Source organism: Xiphophorus hellerii, chromosome 19 (assembly GCF_003331165.1).
Source record: "Xiphophorus hellerii strain 12219 chromosome 19, Xiphophorus_hellerii-4.1, whole genome shotgun sequence".
NCBI classification, from domain to species: Eukaryota; Metazoa; Chordata; class Actinopteri; order Cyprinodontiformes; family Poeciliidae; genus Xiphophorus; species Xiphophorus hellerii.
In genome coordinates this window covers 12683637-12704253 of record NC_045690.1, presented here as the reverse complement: position 1 = coordinate 12704253, position 20617 = coordinate 12683637, and the positions used below count along the sequence as shown (strand labels likewise).

Below are 20617 nucleotides of genomic sequence, written 5' to 3'. Positions count from 1 at the left end.
TATCTTTGAGTCAGTAAAACTATAATTAGGGTAAACAAATGTGATAGAATGAGGGGGAGACTAGTGGAGTCCAGCCATCATCACCCTGCACAATATTTTTAAGAAATACTATCATTACCAATACCAAAGATACTGCACAGACAACCAGTCTCACACAGGTTTATTTACAGTAAACCAATGTGTCACTGTTAATTTGCTGAATCTATTTTCAAGCCTAAAAACTGCTGCATGCTGAGTTTTTCATAATGAGGCCCGGTTTGCCCAAGATGGCGTGGCCCCAACTGTTTGGATCATGACTCAGCCGAACTGTCTATGACTCCCCATGACACCTGTGTGACAGACTGAAGTCACTCCCTGCCTGTTTATAACACTGTAAGTCGAAGAATCAGACAGGAGTCAGAGGCCTGTGCCCACACAGAGCCGAGGCGGCAGTAAACTGATTACAGCGCCAGCCTAGACCCATTAAATCTCCGTGTCACCCTGCAGTCCTCATGCAGAGTCCCCGCATGTTGCCACATGTAGCGTGTTGTTTATCATCTGTTTTGTTATTCTCTTCTCATTCCAGGGCTTCTGCTCGTGGCTTTCATCTCTTTACCATATGAAGTAAGTTAAGACACAGAAGTTTGTTCTGAAATTATTTTCATACCCTTCTAATCTCAGCTGATGTCACCATCCAACGTAAAGTCTAGGTTACAGCTCTTTTAGCAGCTCAGTAACCCTAGCTGGGTTTATGTGGCTTTCTGCTGGATGTTTGCATTAACTCAAGGCTGACTGCACATGGCTGTTTTAGCCTGTAAAATGGTTCTTTTAATGGTATCCATGGTTTCCATAGTATTGTGGTGGCGTTTGGGTGCTGCTGTTTTTAGCTCACATGTCAACGGCTCACCCAGGGATCTCCAGGGCAAAGCAAACCCACCCTGAAAGCTCACAATGTGTGGGCTGCATTCAAACCAGAACACACTGCTTACCTCTTCTTCCTGAACTTCCTGCCCAGGAATCTCTATGTTTTAGCTTTAATATTACAACCAATGTTTTACTCATATTGACTTTGAAGCTGCAGAGTTCAAGCACTAAACTTAGATTAAACTGTTGTTGTTTTTGTCCTGAGGGCCAAAACAGTCAAATAAAAAGCACTTGCAGGCTCTTTTTGTCTTATTAAATGCAAAACATTGTGTGACATTTATCGTATCTGCTCAAATAATAAGACTACAACATTCAAGATTTTATTGAAGCAAACAAAATAGCTGGATTTTTTTTTAAATGCAAACCATAAAACGGGTTTTTTTCTTGATTATTTTTATTTTTATGTTTTTAATGCGGGTTGATTGTTTTCTCAGCCCAAGTCTGAGTAAGAGTTGTTGGATGTTTGTGGTCTTATAATACCAAATTACGACAAATGCAAATACCTGGACGATGACAAAGAAACTTTTTTATTTTATTTGTCTGTGAAATTTGTCAATCTTAAAGAAATAAAAGAAATATTCTTCACCTGTGTTTATAGATCATATTTGCCTGTCAGACCAAAACCTTAGATTGAGCTGAAAAGCAATCCTTTACTCATTTGTCAAACCTGGACTGTAAACTAATTGTATTTTTTTTTTATCCTTAAAACATGAATTTGGCCATGTGAGAACTTCATCTTTGTTAACTCAGAAACAGTTTCAAGAACTTGCTTTCAGTTCTGAGGAGTGTATATTTTGGATAGGCGTTTCATCCATATATTTTATGTGTGCAGGGATGAGGAGATCCGCAGTAAATGCGGCATCGACGCAGTCACGTACCTGTCCTTCCAGCGCCACATAATGCTGCTCATGACGGTGGTTTCCCTGCTCTCCTTGGCTGTAATCCTGCCGGTCAACTTCTCCGGGAACCTCCAGGGTACGATGGGTTTTTAGGCAATTATGCAAGGAACGCTGTACATCACCCAAACGCACCATTCCCACCATAAAACATTGACGTAGCAGCTGTGGAAAATTCTTCAGCAGCTGGTCAGAATTAATGGGAAGGTGGATGAAGTTAAATGCAGGGCAACCCTAGAGGAAAACCTGATGGAGGATGAAAAAAGATTTGAGACTAAGGGTGGAGGGGTTTCTTTTTAACTGCAAAAGTACTCTAAACTAGAGTAGCAAAGGGCAGATTCTGATTAAAGCATATCCATGAATTAGAATGAGTCAAAAGCTCAAACCTAAATTCAACTTTCTTTGACAAAATTGTTGCTGAAAGGTTCTCTCTCCATCAAATTTCACTGAATGTTATCATTTTATTAGCATAAATTCCAGTTTCTACATGTGACTCACCCCTAAAACATAATTGCAGTGACATGGCTGACTCAGAAGACTGAAGGAAAATGCAAATCACCCTTCTCAGATTTTTATTTGTAAAATTTGATAACCATGTATCTACTTCCTTCGTCTTCAGAATTGGGGGGCTATTTTGTGTCTTATCACATAAAATCCCAGTAAAATACACGTAAGCTTGTGGTTGTAACAGGACAAAATGTGGAAAAGTTAAAGTGAGGATTAAAACTTAAAATAAAGATCCTGCTCTATATATATAATCTGAGGCTTTTGACATACTGGTGAGAAGGCAACCCAGGCTAGAATAGAAACGGCTTCATTTCCTATTGGTCCACACAGGCAGGTGTTAGGAGCAGGCTGAAGCGCATAACCAGCTGCTAAATAGCAACAGAAATCCTTTCTGGCAGCTGTGTGTTTATTTTGTAGGAAGCACAACAGGATGAAGGCAGGGACCTTTTATGGGTTCTGTGGGGAACTGAGCTGGTTTCTACTAGCTGTCGTCTTATGGACTGATGTGTCACCCTCTGTTAAATAAACTAACGCAGGCTGCCATAGCAATGGCAAACAAAGGTTGGCCCAAATTAAACCAGACATGGCTGACGTGAGGACATTGTGTAAAATTCATATAGCTGAACATGAGTTTGCTTTAATTGCATCTCTCCCTCTAGACAAGAGTGGTGGGATTTTCCTTTTAAGCTATGACAAAATTGAAATGTATGTCATGTGGCATTATTTCTACAGGAAACAGTCCTGAGGACTTTGGAAGAACAACACTTGCTAATGTTAGCGCAAAGTAAGTGAGAAACAACATGGATGACATCACACCTCATGAAACAAACCAGAGGTATTAAAAAAAGTATCTGTAACTGTTTTGTTATTTGTGTGCTTCAAAGGGACAGCTTTCTTTGGCTGCACAGCGTCTTTGCTCTGGTGTACTTTATCATCACTGTGCTGTCCATGGCTCACCACTCTGCAAGGCTGGAACACAGAGATGATGAAAAGGTCTGTCAGCATCACATCACATCAATCCCTACAAGAAAACCACTTCCCCTCTGTGCCTTCATTTGTATTTTACACTTACCTAAATGGAAGACATAGCCTTAGCTTGCTTTCAATGTAATCTGAGATATTAACTTATGTTATGTACCAGCAACCTTCATAAAACATTTAGTTTTATATTGCTTTAAAATTAGCCTAAAGTAGTTATTATGTATATTTCTCAGGATATATTTGGAATCGACATAAAATGTGCACTCAAATTAGAGATTACAAGAACAATCAATGTCAAGAAAAAACAAAATCAAGAATTAAAGTTATTTTTTACTTCAAATTTTCTTTTCTTACTTTCCCCATCATTCACTAATTAGTGGGCCATCTTGCCCTTTATCTAATGATGGCATGCAAACAGCTGTTGGTGTAATCACAAAAAGGCGGTCACTGCTTCTTGCAGGGTGACATTTTTTGTCTGAAGTTTACATGTTGCAGGTAGAGACATCTAGCTGTACATGTGTTATTGTGCATCTGTTTGCAGCCATTTTCATGTGCAAGTGTAGACATTGACTTTGCGGTCATGGCCAGCAACATCTTATTTGGGTGTAAAGGGACAAGAAGGCCCTAAACAGTTCATTGTGAAATGAGATCAAAATCAGCAGAACTGACCAGACTAAAATTTGATTATCTAGGAATGATTTTGTCCAAACCTGTTCAATATAGCAGAATAGGTCACCTTTAAGCTCTGAGAAAACTACAGAGGGGGTCAGATCTAGCTCTGGCCTGCTTCATGTTGGCCTATGAAGCAGGCCAACATAGGCCTGCTTCATAGATTTCTAAACCCTTTCAGAGTCTGATTTTACCAAGCACCTCCTGTTTATTTTTTTTATGTTACTCCATGGCGGGGAGTTCTTGTTGGTGACCAGGAAGGAGTGCGTATTGTGCTTGTCTACTCTTTTTAAGAAGATGTTTCTGTCTATTCCTTTTGATAGGAAGGTTACATTTGTGTTCCTGCTGAGTATTGATGATTGCTCCGTTTTTGTTCAGAGGCAGCTTTTGTTTGGTTTAATGGTTTCATTTACGTTCTATGAATATTGTTGAAACTGATTTTACTCTAGTTTGAGGAGTAAGGGTGTTGCTTGTTTCTCATTTCAAGAAGCTCAAGTCATTATTTTTATTACTAAACTCTTATTTTTGCTACATTCCTTCTGCCTTTTTATTCTTCCCAAAGCATTTTATTGTTACATTCCCTCATCTGCTGGACAGCATCTGGAGATGTAACAAGTGGGGGCTCGTCCGGGATCTTTTGAATGAAAAGTGTTTTAGAACCATTCATGTGGTGGGATGAGTAATCCAGTTTGCTTTGTGTCCTTTTTTGTTTTCTGAGTGATAGGTATTTTCTCAACCTATATAAAAAGAACCACAGACAACGTTATTTAGTTTTCAACTAAATTCTTTCAAGAATTGAGAAGGCACCTACAAGCTCCTACAAGCTGATCTCCTTGCGTTCTGCCATTCTGCTGCAGAACTTGTCTTTTTATTAGCAGAGAAAGAGAGTGATCTTAACAAAAAGGGTGGCTACCCTGATAACAAGGAAGGAAAACAGAAACTAAATTCTACACACAGACAATTAGAAGCAACTAAGGAGTATCTCAGGAAGTTCTCCTAAAGAAGCACCTGCAAAAACATGCTTGAGGTCAAGGAAAGGTTAGTTATGTCTTACACACAATCTAACAAGTTCTTCCTCTCTGGGGTGAGAACACTAAACCTTAAAATAAAAAACAACTAGTAATATAAAACTACTAATGTAAGAAAGATAACAAAACATAATAATTCTGTAAAACACTGAGGTAAGGTGGTTATTGATGTGGTAGGATAGAGGGGGCTCACTGGATCCAACAGTCCTATGTTCGGATTGGTCCATGTGGTTTCCTTTCTTTTTTTAATTTTGGCTGGCACATCATAATGAGCGTTAGTTATTGTGGCTCTGTAACACCATTGTTTTCTGGTTCAAGTAAACAAGGTATCATTTGACCTGAATGAGTTTGTGGCAAGCTGGATGAATGCATGAAAACAGATTTGAGCGTGAACTATTGTTGCTGAACATTTATTGTCACAAGGTGGTCTTTATTTACCCTGATGTTGATGAAAGATCTTGGGTTAATGCAGAGGATGGAGATCCATCTGTGCCTGCCTCGGAAAGGGCACATGAACCTGTGGTTGAGAGTAAAACTCCTGCCAGGAGTGTGAATGAGGAGGGTTAACCGGTCACTCTGTCACGTTACGATCTGTTCTCTGTGGAGTCATCAGTGGGTTCCCGTTTAAAGGCACAGTTAAAGCTAAGGTTGGCCCGATTTCACTTGGAGAAAGAAGAAAGAGAATGAGAGTTCCAGTTTTGAAGAAAGTTGGAGTTGACGCGGCTTGAAGCTAAAACAACTATTGAACTTTGTGAACCAGAACTAAGAAAATCCTCAGTTCCTCTTCCTTTAATGAAGGTTTGGCAACCTTAGAGGGAATGTTTGACATCAGTAAACACATCTCATTAGTTCCAGTGTTCCGTGAGATAGAAGTTGAAAGTTATTTTGAAGTTTTGAATGAATTGGACTTAAACTAGCCACAGGATGTGAGGGCTATACTTGAATCTAAACAAGTGTTGTCTCATTCATTTTCATTTCCACACCAGGATCACGGATGTCCTTAAATGCATTCTGCCAGTTGTGTGGATAAAACTACTTTGCAAATTGTTAAAATATTTTGGCTTTCTCTGCAATTAAATGAGTACAACCTAAAATGAAAGAATTACAATATTTTCACATCCATTTGATTAGTATGCAAATAAAAACTCTTTTGATTTTATGTAAAATAATATTTAAGCACGTACCTGCTGTCTTGAAGTTCTATTTATGTGGCCAGATTTACCCATGGGCCTGGAGTTTGACACATGATCTAAACCAACAGGCTCAATAAACTTGTGCTGCATTATTTGCTAAGGATAGTTTGTTATACAGCAAAATGAAAGTTGCCATTTTGAGAGCGTATGAATTAGTGCCAGAGGCTGTCAAGAAGCGTTTTCATCAAAGTTTTTCTACCGATGGTTGTCCTGTCAAGTGAAAGTTGTTGATTCTCTCCAGGAGTTAATGTTCAGATAGACTGATCGAATAGTGGTTCATCTAAATGAGCAAAAAGTAACCACTTTAAAAGAAGCAGTGATTCTTGCAGGTGAGTTTTTCTTGACTCATCAAATCGCCCTTAGTAGCTTTGATTTCATCCAGATAAAGCCAGAAGTGTGATGGTTTCTAATGGCATTGTTTTTTCTATTTTCCCTTTGACAAAGTCTGAGAATAAATGTTTCTTCTGTCTGAAACCACATAATCTCACAGCTGATTGTGATGCATATAAATGTAAACAACTAAGGTCCTGCTGTGAAGCATGGAACAGGAAGCAGGATCTGACCAGCTCACTATCACATACTTCACCTTGATCTCTACACGGTATCAGAGAGTGCTTGAGGAAAACTCAAGATCATCTCTAAACAACGAAATCAGCATGAAGTAGAACAGGACCATGCAAAATGACAATGACCCAAAATCCACCCACAACTGATTGAAATAATAATCATCAGTCAAAGCCCAGATACACCCACTGAGACGGGGAGCGACTTGAACTTGGCAAGAAATCTCTCAAGTTCAAGTTTATTTGTACAGAACATTTCTGCAACAAGAAATTTAAAAGTTCTATACACCATAAAAACATAATATAGTCACCAATGGGGAAACAAGCAATAAACACTACATTTTATCAAAATCATCAATACACATAAAATATGTTCATAAATTTTCCACCTACTCTAAACAGGTGGGGTTTTAGCCTTGATTTAAAGAAACTCAGTGTTTCTGCAGTTTTGCAGTTTTCTGGCAGTTTGTTCCAGATTTGTGGTGCATATAAGCTGAATGTTTAGTTCTGGTTCTGGGCATGCAGAGCAGAATAGAACCAAAAGACCGGAGAGGCCTGGAAGGTTGATACGACGACAACGTCTTGAATGTATTTTGGTGCTATGTTGTTCAGTAATTTATAAACTAACAAAAGTATTTTAAAGTCTATTCTCTGAGCTACAGGGAAGCAGTGTAAGAACTTTAGAACCTCAGACATCTCACATCTTAAACGGTCTTGATTTGGTAGCTGAGAGAGCAACTTTTCCTCAGATGCAATTCTTTTCAAAGACCTTCATAAACTAAACAGTTAAAGAAGTAAGGTAATAAAAATGTTTGAATTTCAATTAGAAAAGAATATATAAGTTTATGAATGCTATTTGGCAGTACAGCTCTATTTTTATAGTTTTCTTTAAATCTAAAAATGTACACTCTTAGAAGAATTTATGTATGGCAGCATTTTACTTCTCTGTACCAAATATAATTTTTATGGTACATGTTCACCAAAATAGCTAAACTGGGTGTGTGTTTCATGTTGCAGGGTTCCAGGACGCTGATGATCACCTCGATTCCCAGAGAGATCTCAGACCCAGGACTCATCACCAAGCACTTCCAGTACTCATTTTTCTTCTCTAGTTTCTTGTTAGGTCAATGTAAATCCTTTATTATGTTTATCAGTTAGCTCTCCAGGAGGAATAATCAATTTTAAACCTTCACCCACCAGCGAGGCCTACCCCAGCTGCACAGTCACCGACATCCGCTTCTGCTTTGATGTTCACAAACTGATGAAGCTGGACTTAGAGAGGTACAGTCAACTTTCCTCGACTCAGATGGCGTCTCTTGAAAGTGGAGTAACACGTTCTGTGTGTCCTGCAGGCGAAAAGCAATGAAAGGCAGGCTGTATTTTGCAACAAAGGCCCAAAAAGATGGGAAGGTCATGATCACAACCCATCCTTGTGCTCAGATATTCTGTTGCGACATATGTGGTTTTGAAAAGGTAGGTTGGATGAACATTAACTGTACTGTCTCCATTGCATAGGAAGAGTTTTACCACTGGATGGCACTGCAATGCAAAAGTATAAGCCTTAGCATTGCTAAACGTGGTAAAAAGCTTTCTGAAGTTTGAAGTATTATTTTCTGCAGGTGGATGCAGAACAGTACTACAGCGAATTGGAGGAGAAGTGCACAGATGAGTTTAATGCGGAGAAGCAGCGGATCACCATGAAGAGGCTGGGTATAGCCTTTGTGACTCTCAGAGACGAGAGGATGACGGCTGTGTGAGTAATCAGCAGTATGACCCAGAGCTCCTCTCATCAGCGGGGAGGGATTGCGATGTTCAGGCTCTCCTTACTGTTGTTGTAAATCATGAAGTCTTCATTTGTTTTCCAGCATTGTGAAGGACTACAGTCGCGTGCGTTGCCGCAGCAGACCCCAGCAGTCCAGCATCACAACTGTGGTGCAGTCACAGAGGTGGGGCATCAGCTATGCACCTGCTCCAAGTGACATCATCTGGTTTGTATCAGAAATACAAAACACAGTTTTTCACAAAGCCTCAAGTTGCAACCACAAACTTGTACTCTATGGAGATTTTATATGTGACAGCCCAACAAAACCTTTCCTTGAAGTTTTTATGTAAAAACGTCAATCAGAGGAAGATTTTTATAAAAACCTTGAAGAGTTGTTGTATATAAAAAAACTTCCCCTGGTTGGTAGTGTCCACCTGTGTGTGTAAATCAATCTTGGTATAAATACAGCTCTTCAGAAAAGAGTTCATATGTGTTTTAGTGAAGAAACAGCATCACGTGAATAAAGGAACACCACAGGCAAATCACAGAGAAAGCTGTGTAGAAAATTAAAGCAGAGTTGGGTAATAAAACTAAATCTGAAGCTTTAAACATCTGTTAGAGAATGCTGTTCAACCCATTATCTGAAAATTGCAACCTTACCACATGGATATCCACCTAAAATGGCTAAATTGAGCAGTAAATAGAGAAGTAACCAAAAATGCTTCAGTGATCCACAACTCGGGTAGAATAATCTCCTGACAACTCTATAAAACTGACTTTGAATCTAAAAGCCACAGTAGAAAGAAAGCTATAAGAAATCCCACTTGCACTAAATTTAAACTTTGTAGACCAACCTTTTTAGAGCCACAGACCGGTCAAGACTTCGCAAATTTGCTGCGTCCGGGAGGGTGGGGGACGTGCGTGACACCGATGCTGTTGCTGCTGTTTCTAAATCATTCTACTGCTTGTGGGCTCAATGTTGGCACTCGACGTAACCGACAGAATCTGGTTAAAGGAAAATAAAAGATCCTCAATACTCGATACATAAAACGGAAGTATTTAATTATTTCTTGCGCGGCCCGGTACCAATTGGTCCACGGACCGGTACGGGTCCGCAGCCCGGCGGTTGGGGACCACTGTTGTAGACTACATGCAAAATCATATGTGTAGCAGAAAACTAAGTCAGTACCTCAACTTGAACACACTATTCATATCATAAAAGATGTTGGTGGCAGCATCATGTGGTAATAGACTTCTTCAGCAAGGCTAGGCCGCTTGGTCAGGATTATTCAGTAGATGCATGGAGCTAAATGTATGGCAATCCTGTAAGAAAACCTGTTAGAGGTTGCAAGAGATTTAAGACTGCGGGTTGGAGGCTCATTTTCCACAAGGACAACTTGAAACGTCCAAATTCAATCCAACTGAGTGTGATCTACAGTATTTTCCAAAAACCGCAGTCTTTACTTAGTTGATACATTCCCACAAAAACATTTGTAGCTCTGAAGGGGCAAAAAAAAAAATTTCACGGAGTGACTGAAAGTGGCTGAGTATAAATGCACACCCCACTTTTTGTGTGGCCTTGTCAGTGTTGCTCTTACAAAACCAAAAAGAAAATGTTTTTGATTACAAACGCAATAAGAAATGGTCATTTTAGGAGTTTTTCTGTAAATTCTTATGCAAAATCTGCTTTTAATATCAAACTATGTTACCTATCTTTCTTAATCTTCAATATTTATATGAACGGCTCACCTCATTCTTCATTTTTTTCTTTTGTAATAGTTGATTCATTTTGTTCTAAATTTGAAACTAGAAATAAATGTGTGTTTCATTTTGATAAGAGTTCATAATAAAACATTTTGCATATAGAAAATCAGTTTTAGGCAAGTTTTATCTTCTAGCAGCAGGAGCAGTCGTGGCGTTTTGAATGGAAAACATGGCTGGCCCCTGGTCTGTGACATAAAATCCTAATCAAATGCACTGACATTTTTGATATTGTCATGTCAGATAAAATGCAAACAAAAAGGTAAACTGGAGGTCAAAAAGATTTAATTTCAGCTCTTGGTAGAACACAGAGCTGCCAGCATCCCACATCAATATTACCATAATCTGCACCACAAAGGTTTACAAATCACACTTTATCCTTTTATCTGCCTTCATCTGTTCTCTGTAACCTTTTTTTATTGTGTGTAACTCTCAGCGCATGGCAGTGTAGTCGTCATGCATCGTTCTTTTATATGGTTCTCACTGGGACAGTACGAACCGTATAAACCCTTCACGACATAAACTCAGTCGCAGCACAGCAGATGTCCAACCTGCATGTCTTCTCACTGTGGGAAGAAACTGGAGCACTCAAAGGAAAACCACAACAACACAGTTCTTAAGTCTAACACCTAATTTTCAGTGTCTCTCTCACGCAATTTGGAGACATTACCCCATAATCAGGCCTGACATTTTTGGCATATTTGGGACTCTGGGAAAGAAAAGTGAATCATCTGAAATGCGATCATCTCTGCTGCCAGTCTTTGGATTTGGAAAACTGTCTTTTTAGATGCACAGTCATGAAGATGATCTAAGGAGGTGGTAAATATAATGTCTGTGAATGTGACAGGACCAATGCTGAGCGGTGCTTCCAAAACATCTTTGAAATTAAGCTGGTTATTTAGGAACAGAGTTGACATTTCTGCTCTTTCTCTCAAACTAAAGCTCTACATCTTTACATCTCCAGGGAAAACCTGGCTGTCTGCGGCTCTCGCTGGTGGCTGCGATGCGTCCTCCTTAACATCCTCCTCTTTCTGCTGCTCTTCTTCTTCACCACTCCTGCCATCATCGTGAACACCATGGACAAGTTCAACGTCACACAGCCCGTGGAAAGTTTGAGGGTCGGTGTTTTAAAGTACTTCAGAGCTTTGCTTCAGACTTCTTGGATCATGTTGAATAACCACGCTCGTCTCCTTCACAGAGCCCGATCATCACCCAGTTCTTTCCAACCTTCCTGCTCTGGGTCTTCTCAGTACTCCTGCCTTTCATCGTCTATTACTCTGCCTTCTTCGAGTCCCACTGGACAAGGTACTCACCCTGCTCTCAACTTTCTTTTTCTCCTCTTCTAAATTGGACTTTCTGCTCCTTGTCTTCTTCCAACAGGCCCTTCATCTGTATCTGCTTGTTCTTTCAACTCCTTTCATTTATTATTTATCTTTCTTTTGCCCTCTTGGATTTTTTTTCTACTCTCTCCCTCCTTTTCACTGTCACTCTGCCTGCACTGTTATTCTGGGCAGGTTGTCATAGAGATCTTCATGAGAGAATAATGAGATGCACTGTAGTCGCCATGCGCCATTTTTTTTTTTTTTCTTTATTTTTCCGTGCACGGGGACTCGCTGAAAGAGGAGCAGAACGACCGCGTGTTGGAAGAAAACCTTCATGCTGCACCTATGAGCACCGTTTCTTTACATAACCGCCCACACAAACGTTTGTGTGCAGGCGTGATATGTGAAGGAGCGAATGCAAATCAACTGTTTACTGGAGGGAAAAGTGCAGAATGAATCTACCAGAATTATAACATGTAGACAGAGCTGAATGTACGTTTCTAAATGTATTCATCATTTATGCTTTTTATTTTTTTGACTCATTGTACACTGGTGTAATGTCTCAGATCGGTTGAGAACCAAGTGACGATGCACAAGTGTTTTTTGCTGCTGGTCTTCATGGTGATCATCCTCCCCTCACTTGGTCTGTCCAGGTAAAATTCCAACAAAAAGCACAAGATTATCTATTTGTTTTTTTTGTTTTGTTTTTTTAGAAGTCTTTCACTATATCACATGTTTTATGTCTGCTTATGTCCTGATTTTATACATTTCTTGCAGTCTTGACCTCTTCTTCACTTGGTTGTTTGACATCATCTTTCTGGATGAGAAAGAGATCAAATTCCAGTGAGGCTGCTTTTTTTAATTCAAATTTAAAGAATAAACTGAAGTGTCTTAAAAAAGTATTAACATTCACTGAACCTTTTTATATTTTGTCACATTGCATCCATAAACCTGAGAGTACATTCATGGGATTTTGCCTGACTAACTGGCACAAGGTAGTGGATAATTGTGAAATGGAGGGTAAAGATTGTCTGTTTTCAACATTATGGAATGCATTTATAATCAGTTCCCTGAGTCGATACTTTGTAAAGTCATAATTACCTTTAAGTGTTTTGGGGTATGACTGTCAGCTTTACACATTTAAAGTTGACAGTTTTTTGTTGTTTTTTTTTTCAAAATGGCTCAAATCAGTTTGAGCTATCAGTGCGATTGAATGGACAGCATCTCTGAACATCAATTTTTAATCCCAGTCATAAATGCTTAATTTAATTTAGCTCTGAACTTTGACTTGACCGTTTTAAAACATGAATATGCTTTTATCTGAATCATTCCAGTGCAGTTCTGGTTGTATGGTTAAGGCTGACGGCATGCTAGAAGGCACAGAGACCCTGGAAATATTTAGACTCCTACTCCTACCTATTTTACTATTACACACTCCCTTGTTGGTTTATCACATAAAAACCCAATAAAACCAGTGTGATGTAAGGTGGAAATGTTTTAGTGGTATTAATACTTTAGTAAGGCATTGTTTTAAAATAGCATTTGTCTTCTTTTTTTTTTTAATAGGTGTGTGTTTCTTCCTGACAACGGTGCGTTCTTTGTAAATTATGTCATCACATCAAGTCTTATCGGAACAGCTATGGAGTTGCTTCGAATCCCGGCGCTCACAGTGTACGCACTGCGCCTCTGCTTTGCCAAATCCCAGGCTGAGCGGATACACCTGAAGAGGGTTAGCGGAAGTATTTCTTTAGTTTTAGTGTAAACGTTTGTTTGTAAATATATCATATAAAATCTACTGAGTTCAGCTTTTTTATATTTGCAGAGTCAAGCGTACGAGTTCCAGTTTGGCCTGGAGTATGCCTGGACAATGTGTATCTTTGCTGTCAGCATGACCTACAGCATCACGTGTCCCATCATTACACCCTTTGGTGAGTGACATGCAATTACCCTCTTGTATCATCATCTAACCCTCTTTTCTCAGCAGTTTCAGTTCCTCCATCCTCCCTCTTAGCCAGTGTGTATATGCAGGCCTCCCCTAACACACCCTGTGTGAATATGCTGCTGTAGTCCCAGACACCCAGACACAGTGAGCTGCAAGCCAGACGCCCACTACACTCCTGTGTCAGCCCAGAACTCACCAAGCCTCTATTTACTTCTGCTGTCCGATCCAGCTACTTTTTTAGACTAAACTTTGCTTTTGCAGAAGCTATACATGCCGTTTTACAAAAACTGTTAAATGCACAGACGAAGCACTTGTGCAGAAATATTGGTTTTCCAGGAACCAGACATTTTTGGCTACCTTTTGTGCTAGTCTTGGCTTTCTAGATGTCTTTCTAAGCTCATCTGGAAAATTAAATTGTTTAATGAGCCATTTAACACAGAAATGTGAAAAATCTAGAGTTAGGAAGGTTCCTAAACTAACTGAACGAGTCATCTTCACAGAAACATCTTAAGTTGCAGTGTATGGTACTTTGTTGAAGTATTTATAGCCCTTGTTGTTTTTTTACATCTACAAATTTACTGACTTTACTGTATTTTATTGGGAGTTTATGTAACGGTTCACAAAACCTAAATAAAATGAATGAAACGCAGTATTCATACGCAGTATTCATACTTTACTCTGATCCGAAATAGAGAAAATCCAGTGCAACCAGCTTTCTTTACAAGTCACTAATAGTTCGAAATAAAATTATTCATAGAAAATATTATTTGTTTATTAAAAAAGTCAAAATTGTCATGCTTCAACAATCAACAAAGTAAGTCTGTATTGGTATTACAGCAATCAAACCCTTAATTAGTGATGAGCTCTTAGTCTTTGAGGTTGGCTTCTTTGCGATGACCCTAATCTGGCTGGGCTGGTATAAAATGTAAAATATCCAAGAAGTGAACTAGTTGCTGTCAGAAGCAACATAGTGGTGAAATCAAAGTTTACCTTGGATACTAAATGTGTCATGAGTATGAGTAAATCTGGACTTAACACGTGTGTAGCGTATTATTACTTTATTAACCTTTTTATATTTATTAAATGATATAGTTTTTAGTTATTTTAATATTGTTTTCAAATATTTGCTTTATATATTTTCTTTATTTATTTTTTATTATATCCTGCTCTTATCTGAATAGATTGTGGACAGGTTATATATGTTTTTTCCTATTTGCAGTTATTAGTTTTGATGCCTTGTTCAAGGATCTTTGTTTTAACAGTTTTTGTATAGTTTGTTTTGCTTTTCCTCAGTTTGTGAACCTGTGGATATGTAGTGTCAGCTGTGGATTGAGAATCTATATTTAGTTGGGCTCAAGTGAATAATGACAAAGAAATAAATATTGAGTCAGTTGATGTTGAAAGTATATTGTAACAAACTGTTCAAACTAATTTACTTCCTTATTCAAGCAACATTCAAGTTCAATATGCATGTTTCTTTCTTCATACAGGCCTTTTTTTACTTTGTCAAAATTTGTTCATATAAATTAATGTGAATCTTGTAAAATTTTAGCTAGCTATTCATTTCGTAATTCTCCTTTTTACAACAAGATGGAAGGACGACAGCCACTTTGTCTTTTGCAAAATGAGATAACCTGGTATAATTCCACCTCACTTGTCCTTCCAGGTCTGCTCTACGTGATTTTGAAGCACATGGTCGATCGGTACAACATCTACTACGCTTACGTTCCCACCAAGCTCAACCAGAAGATCCACAGAGCGGCGACCAGCCAGGTCATCGTGGCTCCAATCCTCGGCATGTTCTGGCTGCTCTTCTTCTCCGTGCTCAGATTAGGTGCTTTCTTTTTTAAGTTTAACCTTCTCTATCAAACAATTGTTAAGGTACATTGAAGTAATTCCTGTTTTTGTTCTGGACTTTCACAGGTCCAATACATCCCATCACCTTGTTTACATTAGCATCGCTCATCTGCTGTATTGCCTGCTGTCTTTTCCGTATATGGCTTCGCAAAACTCCAGACAAATCAACAAGCTACCAGGTCTGCCTTGATTTAGTGACTGCTATGTACTTCAGCATAAGAAGTATTTTTGAGCTCTTTATCTTTTTTTTTTTTCTTTTTTTTTCAGATGTCTGATCAGCCAGTTGCAGAGACGTTCCCTGATGCAGACCGGAGCACAGTGACGTCAACCACCACCTCCAGTGTAGAACACTTCATTTGTTTTTAATGTTACATGTTTTAAAATAATTATTACAGGAACAGATGTTAGACCTTAGATGTCAACACCCTGCAAAAAATAGTCATGGTCCATAAATATTTTCACAATTTATTACAACGAACATCAGTGTGTTTTATGGCACTAGTGGCACAAATATGGCACAGTTGTAAAGTTTTAACTTTTTTTTTAACAGCTAAAAGTGTGTATATTTGGAATTAAGTAGGAAGGTGGTTCTACTTAATTTGTAGAACCACCTTTTACTACAACTACATCTGCTATTCTGCTTTGTAAAATCAATTATATGAGACTCTGTGAACATTTTCAACTTTAACCATGTGTTAATTTTGTGTGGTGAAAATGTAGATGCACTGCAAATGAAATGAAGGCTAAGATCAGGTTGTGAAAACTTTTGAATCACCAATGAATTTGTGCACATATTCATAATCTTTGTGCTGTTTTTTTTTGTTTTGTTTTTTTTTTCTCCCTCAGCTGTTTGTTGCATCTGTGTTGCTGGAGCCGGAGCTGGCTTTAACTCCGATGCCTTCTCCAGCTCACCATGGCTACGGCGCCATGGCCAGCTCCCAGAGTTCAGGTCACGGACCGGTGGCGGAAGCAGAGGCCGAAGAGGAACACACCCAAAATCATGAGACTGAGCTCAGAGAACCTGCAGATCTCTGCTGCTCCAGCCCGCTCATGGACAGCCCCACAGGCTACCAGTGACTGCAGCTTCCACTTAAACTAATTCCCATGTGTCCTGTAGTGGTGGAGCGCAGATTATTCAACGCTGCATCTTCACCACTGACCTCGGACTCTAATTTAACCGCGTCAGACACTGAGATGAGATAGATCTTTTGTGAGGGCATGAAGAATCTAAAACAAAAGCAGAATTATTTAAAACAGAGCACTCAAAAAGAAAACAGCTAGCCAAAACTTTGTCCGAACCTGCTTTGTACACACGTTAAGATCAAGCTAATGTACAAATAACTTAAAAAAACAAACAACCTGATTCCGTCTCCTACAGTTCATTTGCAAGTTAAAAAGGTTGAAAGAAGCAGGCTTGGAGATAATATCAGGCAGACGCGCTCCTTGCTGTGCAACTGGAACACGAGTGGAGTTGAAAGTTCCCACCGCAGTGGGTGGTGTGAGCAGGCTTGCCCCGGCAGACTGACAGAGCGGTCCGGCCATGGGTGATATGTGCTTCCTCTGTGAGGCTGAGGCTGAGGGTAGCGAGTTGTGAAGCCATCTGTCGTGAGAGCGCAGACAGACGGAGGGCAGAGTGGCGCTCTCAGATGGACTGTAGTATATGTACAGTCTCGCCATAGAGGCAGAAACAGCCTAAGGCTTATTGTAATTTATCTCAACATGAGGTTGCTATTTTTGCTACTGTATTTTGGTGCTGTTCATGTAAAAGCTTTATCCTGAAAGGTGGTGGGTACCTGGCTTTCCCTTCTTGATTAAAAAAACACTTCTTCTGTTTAAACTGTGTACTTACTCAAGTAGTTTTTTATGCTTTCACTTTCTTGCAGAGAGTTTGGGGATCAAATTGTGACTTCCCAATTAATTTGAATATCATGAAAAAAGTTATTTGGCAAAACTTTATTTACCATAAAACTGACATTAGACAGTCATAAACATGACATAGCACCTGTCATGAACATGAGTGACTCTTCATAAATGTTTATGTAAATAATGACACTTTTAATGCAAAGCTCCATTAAAACTTGCATTTAAAAGTCAGCTTTGCATTAAAACTGGAACACAAAGTGTCATTATTTACCGAATGACACTTCATGACAACAGTCGTAAACATTTATGAAGTCATTCATGTTCTTTACAGGTGTTATATCATGTGTATGACAGTCTCTTGTCGGTCTTATGCACACCTTTTCCAGTAAAGAGTTATTGTTAATATTTCAGTAACACAAGTATATTGATACATTATACAAAAACCTTTACGTTTCAAGTGTTTAGGTTATTTTGATGAATAAAATTGTACTATTTAAGACATCTTTGTGTAGTGATTCATAAAGTACAAACTTTATGAGCTGCAGATTTCAATCAATGTTGTTTGTCCAGGTTTCTGCTTGCGACAGTTCATCCTTCCACAACACTTTCCACTGATATCTTTTTGTTTTTCATCCTATGTGAATTTTTGTGTATAGAATGAATGAGTTTCACTTTTTGGTACCAATAACGAAAAGCTAAATTTTTCAATGTTCTAATTTTAAGGAATGCACCTGGCATTTAAAGGGATAAATACAAATTGCATTTGGGTGAGATTAATCCAAAGGTTTATTTATTTATGTATTTTGCTTGTTTTTGTTGCCCCTTGCCCCTTTGTTGTCCTCATAATGCATTAATTCATTATGAGTGAGGAATGGTGGTTTAGTATATTTTACGCGGCCTTGTATGATAGACAATCAAGAAAACTAGACCAGCTCTTATCCACAAAAGAGGTGATGTTCTGCACAAGGCTATTTCCTGGAGGCGAAATGAGCAAAATACAGCAGCTTCTGCATTTATTGTCTCCCCAGGTAAAGCCTTTTACTGAAGTCAAACACTGAAAAATTACACTTAGTACACTTAGTCTGGTGAAAAAAATTCTACGTTAAGATTTTTTTTCTTCATTTTTTGTAAATAACATCAGTAATATCCCAACTTATCTCACCTAAAAATCCACCTAAAATAAATGAAACTGAAGCATTTTGTTATTCAGGGGATTTTGTATTTATTCTACCACCATACACATAGAATTATGTCCAAAACATGTTTGCAAGGCATTCCAGGAAAAAAAAAATTCTATCATCACAAACAAATGGGTAGAGTTTTGAGTGCAGGTGGTGAAATATTACCAATATCAAAAACATCAATTATTAAAAATAAATAAGTGTACTGAAAATTTTTCTAAAACATCTGAGTTCATACTACTGCATGTTTTATTTTGTTTGAGGTTTTTTCCACCTTTTAACCTGGGGTGACAGTAAATGTGAAGGGTGCTGAATTTCACAGAAAACATTTATAAACAAAATCAATCTGTTCTGCTACTAATTGCTTTATGTTGTATGAATATAAGCTAATGCAAGAACTGCAAAACTCAATAATTTCCATGAGAATTTATTCGTGTGAAATGTCTGAATTCTACCCATTTCTACAAATTGTGGTCACAAATGCCACATGCAAAGGTTTTCAGAAGAAATGGATTTCATCACCTCTGAAGCTCTCAGATCGGTTTGTTTGTCTAAACCTGTTTCTTCAATACCTCTGTGGTACAATTACTTTGTGTCATGCTCCAAATACAAGCAGTAAAATTTCAACCCATCCATGTTGTTCTATGCTTTCATTTGCACAGACTTTCTGGCAGACATCTACATTTTATTGCAGATGCCTGCAGTAAAATGCAGATTGGGATAGATGACACAATCTTAATACCTAAATTAATTTCCGCCCCCCCTTTTTTTGTGGGCCTTGTCTCACTTTTTTCTTTTGTTAATTCAAACCGTGTAAAAAGAAAAATAAGTCATTAAAAATACTTGGATAAACATCAGTCAAGGTCTGGTTAAGAGAGACTGCTATATTTTTTTTTCATCAAAGAATTGACCACTTATTGAAATATTTTTATGGAGTCTTGATTTTATTTATCTTTCCAGATAAAAAAAAAAAAAACTTGTTTATTTTTATCATAGAGATCCTAACATCTTAAGCCAAAGTCTTTTTCAGATACAGTACTCTCAAAGTATTTATACTCACTTAGTTTTTCATATTTTGTCACATGACAACCACAAAATTCAACATCTTTCAGTGAGAGTTTATGTGATAGATCAACTCAAGGTTGTGCATAGCTGTGGTTTTCAAACCTTTATGTGAGTTAAAAACTTGAAAACTTTGTCAAGCATTTGTATCAGTGCCTAATATTATGTAAAATCACCTTTTGGTGCAATTACAGCAGCAGCAAGTCTTGGGATCTCTTTACCAGGTCTAGAGACTAAAAAACTTGCCCAAAATAGGTGCAGCCCAGTCAGATTGGATGGAGAGCATCTGTGGACATCCACTTTCCAAGTCTTGCCATGAGATGTAAACTATGTCATTCTAGCTATTACTGTATATTTTACTTTACTTTCATTTTACTTTTTGTTTGTGAAAAATGTCAAAATTGTTTAGATTTTTGTGCTGATCTATCACATCAAATCCCAGATTTTGTCAAAAAATGTGACTATAAAGTGATGTAATGTAAAAAAAAAAAAAAAAAACTAAAGTTTAGCAATATGTTGGAAACTTCCTACATATTTGATTGATTTAGCAGAACTATTGTTTATCAATTTAACTCTTGTTGCTGAGTGATTTAGCTCAAAATCCATTTTGCCATCTGCTCAGTTGCATGACAACATAAGGCAATTTTAGGTGAAAACTACAGTAAAATCATAACGTATTATTAACATAAAATAAAATCTATTCCATTCTAGTTTATGAGTAGTCTACTTATGGCTCCTCAGTTGCTTAATGGGGGAACATAAGAGGTGGAAGTCGAATCAGTGCGGAGAGTGATGAAGAAGAAGCTGTCTGGAGAAAACATCAAAAGGCACATCTTTAAAATTTTTGTCTCCAGTCTTGTGGGTTTTCATGTAAAAGACAGTTTCACCGATCATTAAACTTCCTCTCCATCAGCAAAAACTAAATCATATAAATCAGGATATTCTTAGCTCTTATGCCGACTATTTTCATGCTTAACTAGCTTCATTAAATTCTTAAATGCCAGCTTATAGGAACTTTGCTCTTCAAGGTTTATTAGTTTTCCAGACATTCCTGCTCCGTTTTAGCATTACATATATCAAGAGTACATTATCTAAAATTTGTGTGAGCAAGCACTAAAAGATCTCTG

The 20617-nt window shown here is 38.2% G+C and overlaps 1 protein-coding gene across 5 annotated transcripts in view; it reads left to right on the top strand.

Moving 5' to 3' along the window:
* tmem63c (transmembrane protein 63C) overlaps positions 1–20200 on the top strand; it is a 43093-nt gene extending 22893 nt beyond the window's left edge. For 2 of the 5 annotated variants that reach the window (XM_032547688.1, XM_032547691.1), the window contains exons 5-23: positions 566–603; positions 1736–1878; positions 3039–3090; positions 3191–3299; positions 7758–7831; positions 7941–8021; positions 8093–8213; positions 8360–8493; positions 8606–8728; positions 11228–11381; positions 11462–11568; positions 12152–12238; positions 12363–12428; positions 13152–13314; positions 13408–13513; positions 15194–15361; positions 15451–15563; positions 15652–15726; positions 16231–20200. In XM_032547688.1, coding sequence (XP_032403579.1) covers positions 566–603; positions 1736–1878; positions 3039–3090; positions 3191–3299; positions 7758–7831; positions 7941–8021; positions 8093–8213; positions 8360–8493; positions 8606–8728; positions 11228–11381; positions 11462–11568; positions 12152–12238; positions 12363–12428; positions 13152–13314; positions 13408–13513; positions 15194–15361; positions 15451–15563; positions 15652–15726; positions 16231–16461 — 2145 coding nt within the window. In that variant the 3' untranslated portion in view covers positions 16462–20200. The remainder of the gene's footprint in view (positions 1–565; positions 604–1735; positions 1879–3038; positions 3091–3190; positions 3300–7757; positions 7832–7940; positions 8022–8092; positions 8214–8359; positions 8494–8605; positions 8729–11227; positions 11382–11461; positions 11569–12151; positions 12239–12362; positions 12429–13151; positions 13315–13407; positions 13514–15193; positions 15362–15450; positions 15564–15651; positions 15727–16230) is intronic. The other 3 variants (XM_032547687.1, XM_032547686.1, XM_032547690.1) reach the window with 2 other exon arrangements.
* Positions 20201–20617: the final 417 nt, after the last annotated feature.